Source organism: Schistocerca americana, chromosome 2 (genome assembly GCF_021461395.2).
Source record: "Schistocerca americana isolate TAMUIC-IGC-003095 chromosome 2, iqSchAmer2.1, whole genome shotgun sequence".
NCBI classification, from domain to species: Eukaryota; Metazoa; Arthropoda; class Insecta; order Orthoptera; family Acrididae; genus Schistocerca; species Schistocerca americana.
This window is the reverse complement of record NC_060120.1, coordinates 98,910,875-98,924,684: the sequence shown is the minus strand read 5'-3', so window position 1 is coordinate 98,924,684 and position 13,810 is coordinate 98,910,875. Positions and strand designations below refer to the sequence as shown.

The 13,810-nt window shown below is 35.9% G+C and overlaps 1 protein-coding gene across 1 annotated transcript in view; it reads left to right on the top strand.

Annotated features, from left to right (window-relative positions):
• LOC124595198 (clavesin-2-like) overlaps nt 1-12,650 on the top strand; it is a 245,588-nt gene extending 232,938 nt beyond the window's left edge. Inside the window, exon 9 of the mRNA XM_047133834.1 lies at nt 9,729-12,650. Coding sequence (XP_046989790.1) covers nt 9,729-9,796 — 68 coding nt within the window. The 3' untranslated portion in view covers nt 9,797-12,650. The remainder of the gene's footprint in view (nt 1-9,728) is intronic.
• The last annotated feature ends 1,160 nt before the right edge of the window (nt 12,651-13,810 follow it).

The following is a 13,810-nucleotide window of genomic DNA, read 5'->3' as shown; positions in this document are numbered from 1 at the left end:
TATATTTTCTACCTCTGTATCTCCCTTTCCTTGAACATCAAGAACTAAAATCAATAAATATTTTCATTTATTTTACACACCATAGTTAACATGTTCTGCTTCATCCTATGACTGAAGAATCACTCTGCACATGTTCTTGGTCAGAGTAACCTCAGCAACCCCCAAAAAACAAATAGGCAGGACAGTTTCACTTCGGAGAAAGCCACCATGTGTAATTAAAGTGGGCTGAGCAGGACATAAAATTCAAAATTAATGAGAGAACAACAGTGTATCCTATTTAATCACTGTAAAATCACGCATGCAGATTACACAGAGCTAGGAGTATTTAGCGCATTTCATAAAAATAATAAGATGTCTCATAGACAAGAAGTATTTACGCCAGTAGAAGGAAGAGGAACAGAAAATGTAATGTCTGCAAACACACAGTCAGTGTACTTATTAGAGCATCACTTGTAAATCTCAGAAAACGACAAGATACACTTGATAGATACAAATTGGTATAATTTTTAAGACTTAATAATGAATGGCATATACACATGACAAAGTAACATCTAGAACAAAAAAGTTGTTTTTGTCTGAACAATGTTAATCAACGGTATATTGATAATTTTCACTTATGGACCATCTGACAGCAACTGAATAAAACACAATTTTAGTGCCATACGCGTTTCGCCTTTATTTTCTGCAAGGCATCATCAGTGGCCTGGAATATGTACATATGTTAGCTATTTTATTTGTCACTGTGCCTATAGGTTATAAACAGTTCTGGTGGTTGGTATTTCCTATTAAGTGGTAATGTTTTGAACTGTACTTACAGGTTGCGTAGACAGTTTCTTACATATTACGCTCCTGTTGCATTTTTGGTGTTGTTCTTCTTCCTATGAGCGCCAATTTGCTGTTTTTTCCGCATTTGAGACTCCATAAGACTATACAGCATATAAAATTCAACAGAACATGCAAAAAGAACGATTTAATTCCAAGTTACATTAATGTAAAGGTTAAAAACAGTTCTACAGTGGCACAAAAGTCGAAATCATTTGCAGAACGATATTGGTTACTACATGAAATTAAGATGCTCTATTCGAAAAAACAGCACCTAAACATGATGCTCTATGAGACTCATCCAGAATTGGCAAAAAACGTAGGAAACGCCGCAGTTTTCATGGCACTAGTAGAAAAAACTGAGCACAACACATACATGGCAATGAAACATTTACAAAACAAACATAAACACAAGATAATGAAACTAACAGTAAAAAAGACGCAAAAATACATTTACATTTTAAATGTGAAACCACATGAACACCAACACACATTCCATCCACGCTTAGTTAACCTAACAGAGACAGAACTACACGAAAACGAAAAAATGCTCTTGGAAAAAGGTTTGAAAACACTGCACCAATAGCAAAGTGAACAATCAATACATAGAAAATCTCATAGTAGAAACCGAACACATCCTTACACGTGAAGAACAACAAAACAATTGTGAAATAAACATAGGACTGACAAGAGAACTAGTAAAAGAAGAAATAAAAGGCATAATAAAACAAACACAGCAGACACACAATAAGAACAACCAAACAGAAGCAGCTACTATGAAAAGGTTAAAACAAAAGTTAACAAACAACAACGTATTAATAACAAGAGCGGACAAGGGAAATGTAACAGTACTCATGGATAAAGAGCAATACATCACAAAAACCAAGGAATACATAAACACCAACGCAATACAAAAACTGAAGTCAGATCCAACTACACGATTCCAGGCAAATGTGAAACGAACACTGAAAAACATTGAACACACACTCACAGACAAACAGAAATACTACTTAACACAGAAAAACCCACAAGCACCAACACTCCGCAGTATAAAGACGGAATGCCAATGAGACCTGTTATCAACTTCAAGAAAGCCCCAACATACCGCATAGCCAAACACCTCCAAAAGTTAGTTACAAAACACTATAAAGTAGAAAACAACAGAACAGTGATAAACACAGGAAACCTAATAGAAAACATACAGAACATACAGGTACCACACACAGCATCACTGATTTCATTCGATATAGAAAATATGTATACCTCCATCCCTATCACAGAAACAATAGAAATCATAGAACAAAATCTCTCATCCCACAGCAACCTCACCACAGACGCAATAAAAGAAATAACAGATATGCCCAGACTCACAACGGAACAAAACTACTTTCAGTTTGAGGAAGAATATTATCTACAAACTGATGGACTGCCCATGGGATCCCCAATATCAGGAACACCAGCAAACATTTTCATCAGTCACCTTGAAAATCAGATATTTGATAAGATAACCACAAATGAAAGTTTCAAAATCATGTATTGGTACACATACGTGGATGACATTATTTGTCTGGTAGACGAGCCAAGTGAAAAAATAGATGAACTCCATTCAGAAATAAACAAAGCTCATAAGAACATAAAATTCACACTTGAAAAAGAAAAAGAAAATCAAATAAATTTTCTTGACATTACAATTAAAAAAGAAAATGGAAAACATACATTTAACATCTTTAGAAAACCAACAGCCACGGACACAATAATACATTCCACATCCAACCACCCCCAAAGCCAGAAACTTGCAGCACTAAGACACATGTTACATAGATTAAACAGAATCCCACTCAGCAAGAGAAACTATGAACAAGAAATGAACACGATCATACAAATAGCTAGGAACAACGGGTATGACACACATGTGGTACACAGGCTCAATCAAAAAATAAAAACACAAATAAAAAACAAACACAACATTTCCACAATACAAAAGAACTCACAAGCTGAAAACTTACAAACACAGTCAACAAACACACACAATGACAACACCACACAGAAAAGAACCAGATGGTACACCATGACCTACACACATAAACTAACACACAGAGTTGCAAACATCCTAAAGAGACAGGGCTTCAAAATAGCATATAAGCCTGGGCAAACCCTTCAATCACACCTAAACCAGCCAGCTACCAAGAGGGACAAATTCCAACAATCAGGAATATATAAACTTGAATGTCAAAGTTGTGATGCAGTATACATAGGCATGACATGCAGGAATTTTGAAGCAAGATACAAAGAACATATCAGATGTTGGAAGTATGAAACAAGCCATTCCACATTTGCAGAGCATTTAAAACACTACAACCATCATCCTACAAACATGGAACAAGAAATGAAAATAATGAGAATAAGCAACCATGACAAACATCTTATACAAATGCAAGAAAACTTCCACATCCAGAAAGCCATAGCAGAAAACAAACATGTGATAAATGAACAAACACACATCAGCACAGGCTCCCTACTACACTTAATAAAGGAAATGATAACATAAAAATATATATATATCACCAAAATGCAGACACACACACACACACACACACACACACACACACACACACACACACACGTACACAGCCCCCCTCCCAAAAAAAAAAAAAAAAAAAAAAAAAAAAAAAAAAAAAAAAAAAAAATTACATAACACCAAAATACAGACACACACACACACACACACACACACACACAGCACAAAAAAATATATATCACACCAAAATACATACACATACACAGGACAAAAACAAAAATAAATAAATAAATACAATAAAATTAAATTAAATTAATACGACACCAAAAACACACACACACACACACACACACACACACACACACACACACAGACACACACACACAAATGCATACACGAACAGACCACAGATACTTCAATAGTTACACTCATAAATTTGGCAGTAATATTCGATCTTTGACAAAAACATTTGACAGTCGGCAACAGAAACCAAAACATTGCATTAAAACAAGCATTCAGTGCATAGTGCTGTGGAATGCGGAAAAAACAGCAAATTGGCGCTCATAGGAAGAAGAACAACACCAAAAATGCAACAGGAGCGTAATATGTAAGAAACTGTCTACGCAACCTGTAAGTACAGTTCAAAACATTACCACTTAATAGGAAATACCAACCACCAGAACTGTTTATAACCTATAGGCACAGTGACAAAAATGTAAATAAAATAGCTAACATATGTACATATTCCAGGCCACTGATGATGCCTTGCAGAAAATAAAGGCGAAACGCGTATGGCACTAATATAGTGTTTTATTCAGTTGCTGTCAGACGGTCCATAAGTGAAAACTATCAATATACCGTAGTATTACGCGCAACTGAGGAGGACAGGACCACAAAAGTTGAAGATGTCAATGTTAATCAAGATTAGGATGTTATTGGTTTTTAACATGTACTTTAGTATGAAATTTTCAAAGTGAAACACCATTTCTTTCAAACAATTTTTTTCTGTTTCACACAAATATACAACTCGATTGTTATATTCAGACAAAATGTCCAGGCATAGAAGACCACTACATAATATGCAACGAAGATGTTTCTTAAAACAAATTACTGTACTACTGAACTGCAGACACAATAATTAAGATTCTGGTTGCTGTTTTCATTTTCATATGTCGCTATCTATTGAGTGGAATGAATGAGGTCTTGAAAAGAGGTTACCATATTTACTCGAATCTAAGCCGCGCTTTTTTTTCCGGTTTTTGTAATCCAAAAAACCGCCTGCGGCTTAGAATCGAGTGCAAAGTAAGCGGAAGTTCTGTAAAATGTTGGTAGGTGCCGCCACAAGTAACTTTTGCCGCCGAATCTATGTAGCGCTACACAGGCATGCTTTGCAGGCACAGTGATAAATACTGGCAAATTAAAAAAAAGAAAAATGTGGAAGACGAGCTTTCTTCTCTGCCAAGAGTTTCGACCACTGCATTTTCATACATTATCCAACGAAATAAATGCAAATTCTGTATTGTTCATCTTCGAATGTAGCAGCCTTTCCATGTACTACGAAAATCCGACTGGCAAGACTGTTTGGGATGTTTGTCAATATGGCCAACTCTACGTTCTGAATTTTTTCCTACCTGTGACAAGAGATGGTTGCTAATAGAAACTTTTATGAATTGTGAATCACATGCAGTATTCTCTTCATCATAAGAATAATACGAATATAAACATTTTGCCATGTATTCTTTTGTGTTTGCTGCTACTTAATTTAAATCCTGTCTGCCTAATAAACTACGAAACTAGAGTAAGACAACAGCAATCGCGGAAAAATATACATATCATGCCATGTTTATGTTAGTATTATTCTTACGCCGATTAGAGATACAGTCAGAAATGAAGCACGACAACTGACTAGATTTTTAAATCTAAGATGACTCTAATTTCTGTGCAGAAGGTAATGTACTAAAGAGGCATCTGCAAAGATATTCAAACGGAGAAAAATTTTCGCTAAACTCTCCTTCACAACACCTTCTATCACACGCAGTCTATTATTTGGTTCTTGTTGATCATTATCAAAGAAAGCAGCAGTGTAAGTAACAACAAATTGCAGTCTCTTGCCATTGTTTCGCTAATGAGACAATTTTATTTATTTATTTTTAATTATTTATTTTTTTTTTTTTTCAATTGGAATCGGCAGTAGCGAGTACAAAAGCAAGCCATGCCGCGAGCGGTGACAGGTCGTAAACACTCATTATCAGAATGCGACAAACAAAGAAATACGGATGGAGCGCTGGACGCATAGCAATGGCTACCTGGTAAAGCTTAACTGCTAAGCTACTACAAACAGCATAGTGAACGCATTATTGTGGCCAAGACAGGCACGAAGCCCAAACCTATTACAGTATATCAAGTTTATGTGCCAACTAGCTCTGCAGATGATGAAGAAATTGATGAAATATATGATGAGATAAAAGAAATTATTCAGGTAGTGAAGGGGGACGAAAATTTAATAGTCTTGGGTGACTGGAATTCGACAGTAGGAAAAGGAAGAGAAGGAAACATAGTAGGTGAATATGGATTGGGGCTAAGAAAAGAAAGAGGAAGCCCTTGGTAGAATTTTGCACAGAGCGTAACTTAACCATAGCTAACACTTGGTTCAAGAATCATGAAAGAAGGTTGTATACATGGAAGAAGCCTGGAGATACTGGAAGGTTTCAGATAGATTATATAATGATAAGACAGAGATTTAGGAACCAGATTTTAAATTGTAAGACATTTCCAGGGGCAGATGTGGACTCTGACCACAATCTGTTGGTTATGAACTGCAGATTAAAACTGAAGAACCTGCAGAAAGGGGGGAATTTAAGGAGATGGGACCTGGATAAACTGAAAGAACCAGAGGTTGTACAGAGTTTCAGGGAGAGCATAAGGGAACAATTGACAGGAATGGGGGAAAGAAATACAGTAGAAGAAGAATGGGTAGCTTTGAGGAATGAAGTAGTAAAGGCAGCAGAGGATCAAGTAGGTAAAAAGACGAGGGCTAGTAGAAATCCTTGGGTAACAGAAGAGATACTGAATTTAATTGATGAAAGGAGAAAATACAAAAATGCAGTAAGTGAAGTGGGCAAAAAGGAATACAAATGTCTCAAAAATGAGATCGACAGGAAGTGCAAAATGGCTAAGCAGGGATGGCTAGAGGACAAATGTAAGGATGTAGAGGCTTATCTCATGAGGGGTAAGATAGATACTGCCTACAGGAAAATTAAAGAGACCTTTGGAGAAAAGAGAACCACTTGCATGAATATCAAGAGCTCAGATGGAAACCCAGTTCTAAGCAAAGAAGGGAAAGCAGAAAGGTGGAAGGAGTATATAGAGGGTCTATACAAGGGTGATGTACTTGAGGACAGTATAATGGAAATGGAAGAGGATGTAGATGAAAATGAAATGGGAGATATGATACTGCATGAAGAGTTTGACAGAGCACTGAAAGACCTAAGTGGAAACAAGGCCCCGGGAGTAGACAACATACCATTAGAACTGCTGACAGCCTTGGGAGAGCCAGTCCTGACAAAACTCTACCATCTGGTGAGCAAGATGTATGAGACAGGCGAAATTCCCTCAGACTTCAAGAAGAATATAATAATTCCAATACCAAAGAAAGCAGGTGTTGACAGATGTGATGAAAGTAACCAAACTATCAGTTTAATAAGTCACAGCTGCAAAATACTAATGGAAATTCTTTACAGACGAATGGAAAAACTGGTAGAAGCCGACCTCAGGGAAGATCAGTTTGGATTCCGTAGAAATGTTGGAACACGTGAGGCAATACTGACCCTACAACTTATCTTAGGAGAAAGATTAAGGAAAGGCAAACCTACGTTTCTAGCATTTGTAGACTTAGAGAAAGCTTTTGACAATGTTGACTGGAATACTCTCTTCCAAATTCTAAAGGTGGCAGGGGTAAAATACAGGGAGCGAAGGGCTATTTACAATTTGTACAGAAACCGGATGGCAGTTATAAGAGTCGAGGGGCATGAAAGGGAAGAAGTGGTTGGGAAGGGAGTGAGACAGGGTTGTAGCCTCTCCCCGATGCTATTCAATCTGTATATTGAGCAAGAAGTAAAGGAAACAAAAGAAAAGTTCGGAGTAGGTATTAAAATCCATGGAGAAGAAATAAAAACTTTGAGGTTCGCCGTTGGCATTGTAATTCTGTCAGAGACAGCAAAGGACTTGGAAGAGCAGTTGAACGGAATGGACAGTGTCTTGAAAGGAGGGTATAAGCAAAACGAGGATAATGGAATGTAGTTGAATTAAATCGGGTGATGCTGAGGGAATTAGATTAGGAAATGAGACACTTAAAGTAGTAAAGGAGTTTTGCTATTTGGGTAGCAAAATAACTGATGATGGTCGAAGTGGAGAGGATATAAAATGCTGTGAAGGTGAGGTAATGTTCATATGATTTGATCTTCAGTACATCCACAGTAAGGTTTCCATGATGTCTCACAGATGTACTATACCAGTTGTATAGTTATTATTTGTCAGACATGTGTATCAGCATTTGGTATTTATTGCAATAATTATGGTGTAATGCATTATGATCACTGCTAAGTGTTGGGCTTGGTGGTCTAGTAGTAAAGTGCATGCCTGAAAACCTAATGGTTGCAGGATCCAACTCTGGTCAGACCTTGAAAGTTTTTAGTTTCCATCTACCCTGACTTTCACCTCTCAGTGATTTGGAGCTATTCCAGAAATGACAGATGGTTTGGATTGTATATTAAATTGTAGGTTGTCTTTCTCTAGTAAGATTACTGTGGTAGGTTATGGGCACACAGGTTGCTGAATTGAAAGACTTGCACCAGGTGGTTGAATATCCCTCTTGCAGGCTCCCAGCCGTTCATAGCATACAACTATTATTACTATTATTATTATTATTATTATTGTTACTGTCAGTGTCTCACAATTTATTTTCACATTATGAAGTCTTAACCAGTTCCATTTCACCATTAGAAACAACCTGAATAAACTGGTTATTATTAATGCGCACTGAGAGTAAATGAACCAAATTTGAATGTTCATTTGGGAGAAACAATTAATGAAGTATTGGTTGACAGTGATGGTAACCCAGATTGAAAAACAGAAAGTGATAATCTTATAAATTGAAAACAGAAAATTGATTATGTTGATGATAAAGCAGAGTATATACAAACATAAACAGATGAAGATGTGATAAGTATTTAAAAGAAAGTCATATCACAATGATTCCTACTTTTATGGTACAGGAAACTGTTTCAGATGGAGGAAAGCACAAACACTAACTAATATCAGAGCAAGAAGACATAACACTACATAGCAGATCCCTGGCCTTAGACTTAGGGCTAATCCTTTGTGTAGGAATCATGATACTGGACAAGTATGGGATCTACTTTTTAATCTAGACATTTTAGACAAGATACTACAGGGTCAAACAATGAAAGCAGTAAAATTAGAGTCCTCTCAAAAGAATTTATCTTTGGTACATGTTACTGATATCCTTAAAGTGAAAGTTTTTTTGGGCTTGCTTGTTTCCACAGCAGTCTCCACATATGATAACAAATCCTAGATAATCTTTCCCAGTGGATGGAACCAGATGTAGTAATTTCCAGCAGTAGTATAAGAAAAGGTTTTTCTTGATATCGACATTTGGGAACCCAGATGATAGTGAAGATAGAGAAAAAGAAGATGTGACTGCTGCAGTGTCAAGCATTTGTAACAAATTTATTGTGACCTTTCAGCAGTGTTGCGCTCTGATGTTGATACAGATTTTGAATGTACATGCCAAGAAAATCTGTGCAGCATGGGTTAAAGATTGTGTGTATGACAGACCCAGAAGCAGTAATTATATTACACCTACATTGTGGTCTCTAAAAAATTTGAAAGTTAACATCACAATGTGAATTTATCCTTGAAATTTTCTAGCAATTTTGTTTTTGTTTCTGATTCTTCATTGTTAATGAAAAACTGGCATAGCCTACGATTAATAATTACAGGTTTTATTTCCAGATTTCTGAGAATCATAGTTAATCCCACTTTTTTGGAACTCCAAGTGCACTTTTTCTACACCTTCCTCTTGGTTGCTCATATTTTACACTGTTATTTTGTTTTCATATGTTTGAAAGTACATGTTGTAATAAGCTCGGATCATCAATTAATCAACTAATAACTTAAGACAATATTCTATAATTCAATATTAAACTTCTGAAGTCTGACAGATAACATGATACCAGTTATGTTATAAAATATGGCACCATTGTGCATTTTTCTTGTGGTTTTTTTTCAGAACAGGTGACTTACAAATGACATATTTATAAAACCAAATTAAATTTCATAATCTTATGCAGTGTATTCTTTGTTACAGAATTGGAGACTTACGGTTACAAGGTGGATGAATTACCAGTACCTGAAGAGGATGATTTTGACAGTTAATGATGCATGCCTTCTAGTTATTTTAAATAAAGATTTGTTGTTTACAAAACAGGAGCTGCACTTTGCTTTTATACCATATAGTGCTATGCCTGTATGGTTTTTGCATGTACAGTAAATACCATTCTCACTGCAGGTATAAACACCACAAGTGTGTATATTTTATTCTGTACTATAAAAGAATGAACACTATATCTAATAATTCCCAGTGGCATAGTATTGTGATGGCTGAGTATAGTCTTCATTCTGACCAATTAACTATTAGTCATATGTGCCATAAAAAGTATTAGAAAGTGAACACAAAGTGAGGATGCAGTGGTGGAATGAAAATTATGTAAAACGGGTTTTTTTTTTGTTGCTAATGATTAAAGGAATGGACAACATTTCTGCAAGTATTTTTTTAACTCAGAAAAGAGGACAACAAAAGATAAGCCAGAAAAAAGATAGACTCATATTTGAAAAGAAATTCCTGTTGGACGGAAAAGGACGTCAAAGATTAGGGAATGTGCTATATTTAAAGCCCACAAAGTTACCTTCCTGTTAAAATATCTTCATGTGTTGCTTTTATTGATCACCTTTTATTTCTACTTCTTTAAAACATCTCTCAGTTCTAAGTGTCTTCTCCCTTTTATTACACCTTCTATTTATTTTGTCTAGTACAAGTGTTGTCTGTACTTCCATGTGTTTATTCCCATTGATCAGTAGCTTCTTTTCTTTATTTCTACTTTTTTTTCAACTCCTAACAATATTTATTACAATCTAGTTAGAGTCAAGGGATATTTCAGAGAAATTTGTTTTTTTCAAATCCTAAGGTTCATATGTCCATAACTTACCATTATATCAGAAAAATTATATGGAAATAAGTGCCATATTTGGTAATCTAGTTTACCAGTCCTATGTTACAGAGATATGTAATTGTCAAGTTATTTCTGCAAAACTTCAACACTAAGAAATTTAAGTTGATAAAGATCAAACAATGAAAACACCAGGATGAAATATCAACAATATAAGGAAAATTATAGATTGCTTCTCACTCACTATAAATATGACACATTGAGTTGCAGACAGGCAGATGAAAAGACTGTTATATGTGTAGCTTTCAGCCAATGCCTTCTTTAGAAAAAAGACACACAACATTCACTCACATCAGCAACCACACCTCACCACCCATGACAACCATCTCTGGCAGCTTGGATCAGAGCTGCTGCAGACAGTGGTCATGTGTGTGAGATGTGCTTACTTGTATATTTTCTTTTCTGGAGAAGGCTCTGGCCAAAAGCTAAATGTGTAACTGTCTGTTTGTTGTGACTGTCTGCAACTCAAGTTAATGAAAGTCTTATTTATTGTCAAAACCTGACAGGAATCAAAAAACATTAATTGCAGACCTTGCATTTATGGATGACTGGTAACTACATTTTACTGTTTTACAAAACTTGATTATTACAAATGTTCTGACTAGTTGTACTACAAAGCCAAAGAAAATGGGTATGCATTTGTTCCCATGACCTAAAAGGAATATGAATATTTGTACTCATTATACTGTGTTGGAAAGACACATAGACCAATTGGACCTTTTGAGCCATCAGTGCAGTTCTTTATACAGCATTTCCTCATCAGCATTCCTTTCACCCCAAACAGAGAATTACATGCTACAATTCACAGAGATGTAAAATCCATTTAATATAAGCGGCTTATGATTTACTGCATCTTTTTTGAGATGAGAACTATGAGTTCTTTTATCTATCTGTTGTTTATTCGCTGTTAGGTAACTGCAGCCAACAAGAAAACTAAAATTACAGTTCTCTTCCTCAAACAGAATGTTATTCCTACACTTATTTTCAACTCGAAATTGTATTAAAATTTACAAAAAATATTATTTCATATTAACCTTTGTTAATCAGTGAACTATAAGTATCACTTCACATTAATGTGTAACATGAGGTACAAAAAAATCTCCATCATATAGCAGAGTATATGTTGTACTAATATCTGTAAGTAGACTCCTATATAAGCTTGAATAATAACTCTTCCATTTGTGTGTTATATTCATCTAGTTGGTGGTTTTTGTTCTCAGTGTGCTATTAAAATGTGCTTGCATTTCCTAAATCAAAGAAATATAAAATATATGTGGTAATAATTGTTGTACATGTAACTTTAACAGAATAGCTGTCCAAGCTATATACAGTGACACTACAGTATTTTTGGACTTGTTATTTTTACTCTGTGTGTATTTGTAATATGTATATAAATGCTGTATATTGTAATTTAGGTTAAAGTTATGGGTGCTGGATTAAGAAAGAAACTCACTTTTATAATATATGGCTGCATCAATGCTTACTGTGAGCTTGTGAAATGCTTAGCATATGACAGCTATTGTTTATATTTGTAGGAAGTTAAATAGCAATGTCTCACAACAAACTCATCTAACTGATAAATGGATGAAGAGCTGTGACTCAAACATTCCTAGTTAATATTCTTAAGTGCTTTGGAATGTCAAATGTCTGTGATGCAACTGTGGTATTGACCACAAATTTCAATGTAAAATATTTACTCACTTAAGTGTATGTGATAACTACATATGAAAGCATGGTTTCAGCATTGATATAACGCACATAACATATAACCAATACTGTGTTTCAAACTCTTGTCAGTAATATTAGTCTCTGTCTTCTAGAAAGATCTAAACACGTCTTTCTCCTGCTGACTCGCTTACTTTTTATACTTCATATGAGTATTCACTATACTTTCATTCATTCTATGAGACTCTGACATCATGTAACCTTCCGTTGCAGTTGGTTTTATAAGCTAACAATATTATTTTTGTATATAGACATCACTTTAATACTGTTCATATGAATAAAACATAATGGAAAATCAGTTTTAGCCTCTCATTTAACCATTTACCCTTTTTTTCACAGATAAATTATCCAAAGTTCATAAGAGTTACTAATCCAGAGGATTTTCCAGGACTGCAAATGAATTCAATAAGATTTAAACTACTTAAACACTATTTATGAAACAACTTGTAGGTGAGGCTGAAATAATCACCTGTCAAAATGGTTTCACAATCTGCCATAGTAGAACTTAATAGCAGTAGTCATATGTCACTATACTCAGGCTCCAAGCAGACCCAGTTGTAATACAATCCATCCAAATAAAAACTGGTGTAGTTCTGAGTCAGTGTCAACAAATCAATCATCAATGGATGGCGAGCAACACATAAGCTATTGGACAGAGAGAGATGGGCCTGTGATTGCTTGGTCTTGAATTCGCAACCTGCTTGGTGGAGACGCTGTTTGATTACTGTTCACAGTGACCTTGTGAAACATAGGCATAACAAGGCAAATCATTATTAAGGTGTCAGCATTGATTCATCTGGTAAGATTACATCATTACATCATGATTCCCCCCCCCCCCCCCTTGAATATGCCAAAACCAACAAGGCTGATATGAGGGAACAGTCAGAGGGCTGGTGCTGGACAAAGTTCAGGCTGTTGCCTGTGGCACATCAATGCCAGGCCCCAGAGGAGAGGTGAAGGAGCAGGAGCTGGCTTCTCCTGTTGATCTCTTAGAAAAACCAGAGACTCCTACAATGCAGGGAAGGGGATCTCCAGTGTCAAGTATGAAGGAGGCGAAAGGACCAAGTGCCCATCATCCTCAATAAGATACTGGAGATCATTGAGATCATGGATGTAAAAGGTCTATCCAAGATGCTGTAACCAAAGCTGATTCCAACATCAGAACCAATTCACAGCCTTTTTGCACCAAAATTGACTACCAGATCCAACCATCAGTCTAGCCAAAGAGAGGTACCCAGATGGTACCGCACACATGAATAGGCATTGCTTCTTTCACTTAAACAGGTGGCAGGAGTAAAGGCAGAGCACTATCCAGCAGGACAGCCCATGCATCAACTCCACCACACTGTGTGCACTGATGGGCACCATTCTGCAAGAAGCTAGGAAAGCAGTAAGATCAAATTTGCATGTGACTCTCTTCATAGCTTTTGAGATTTGT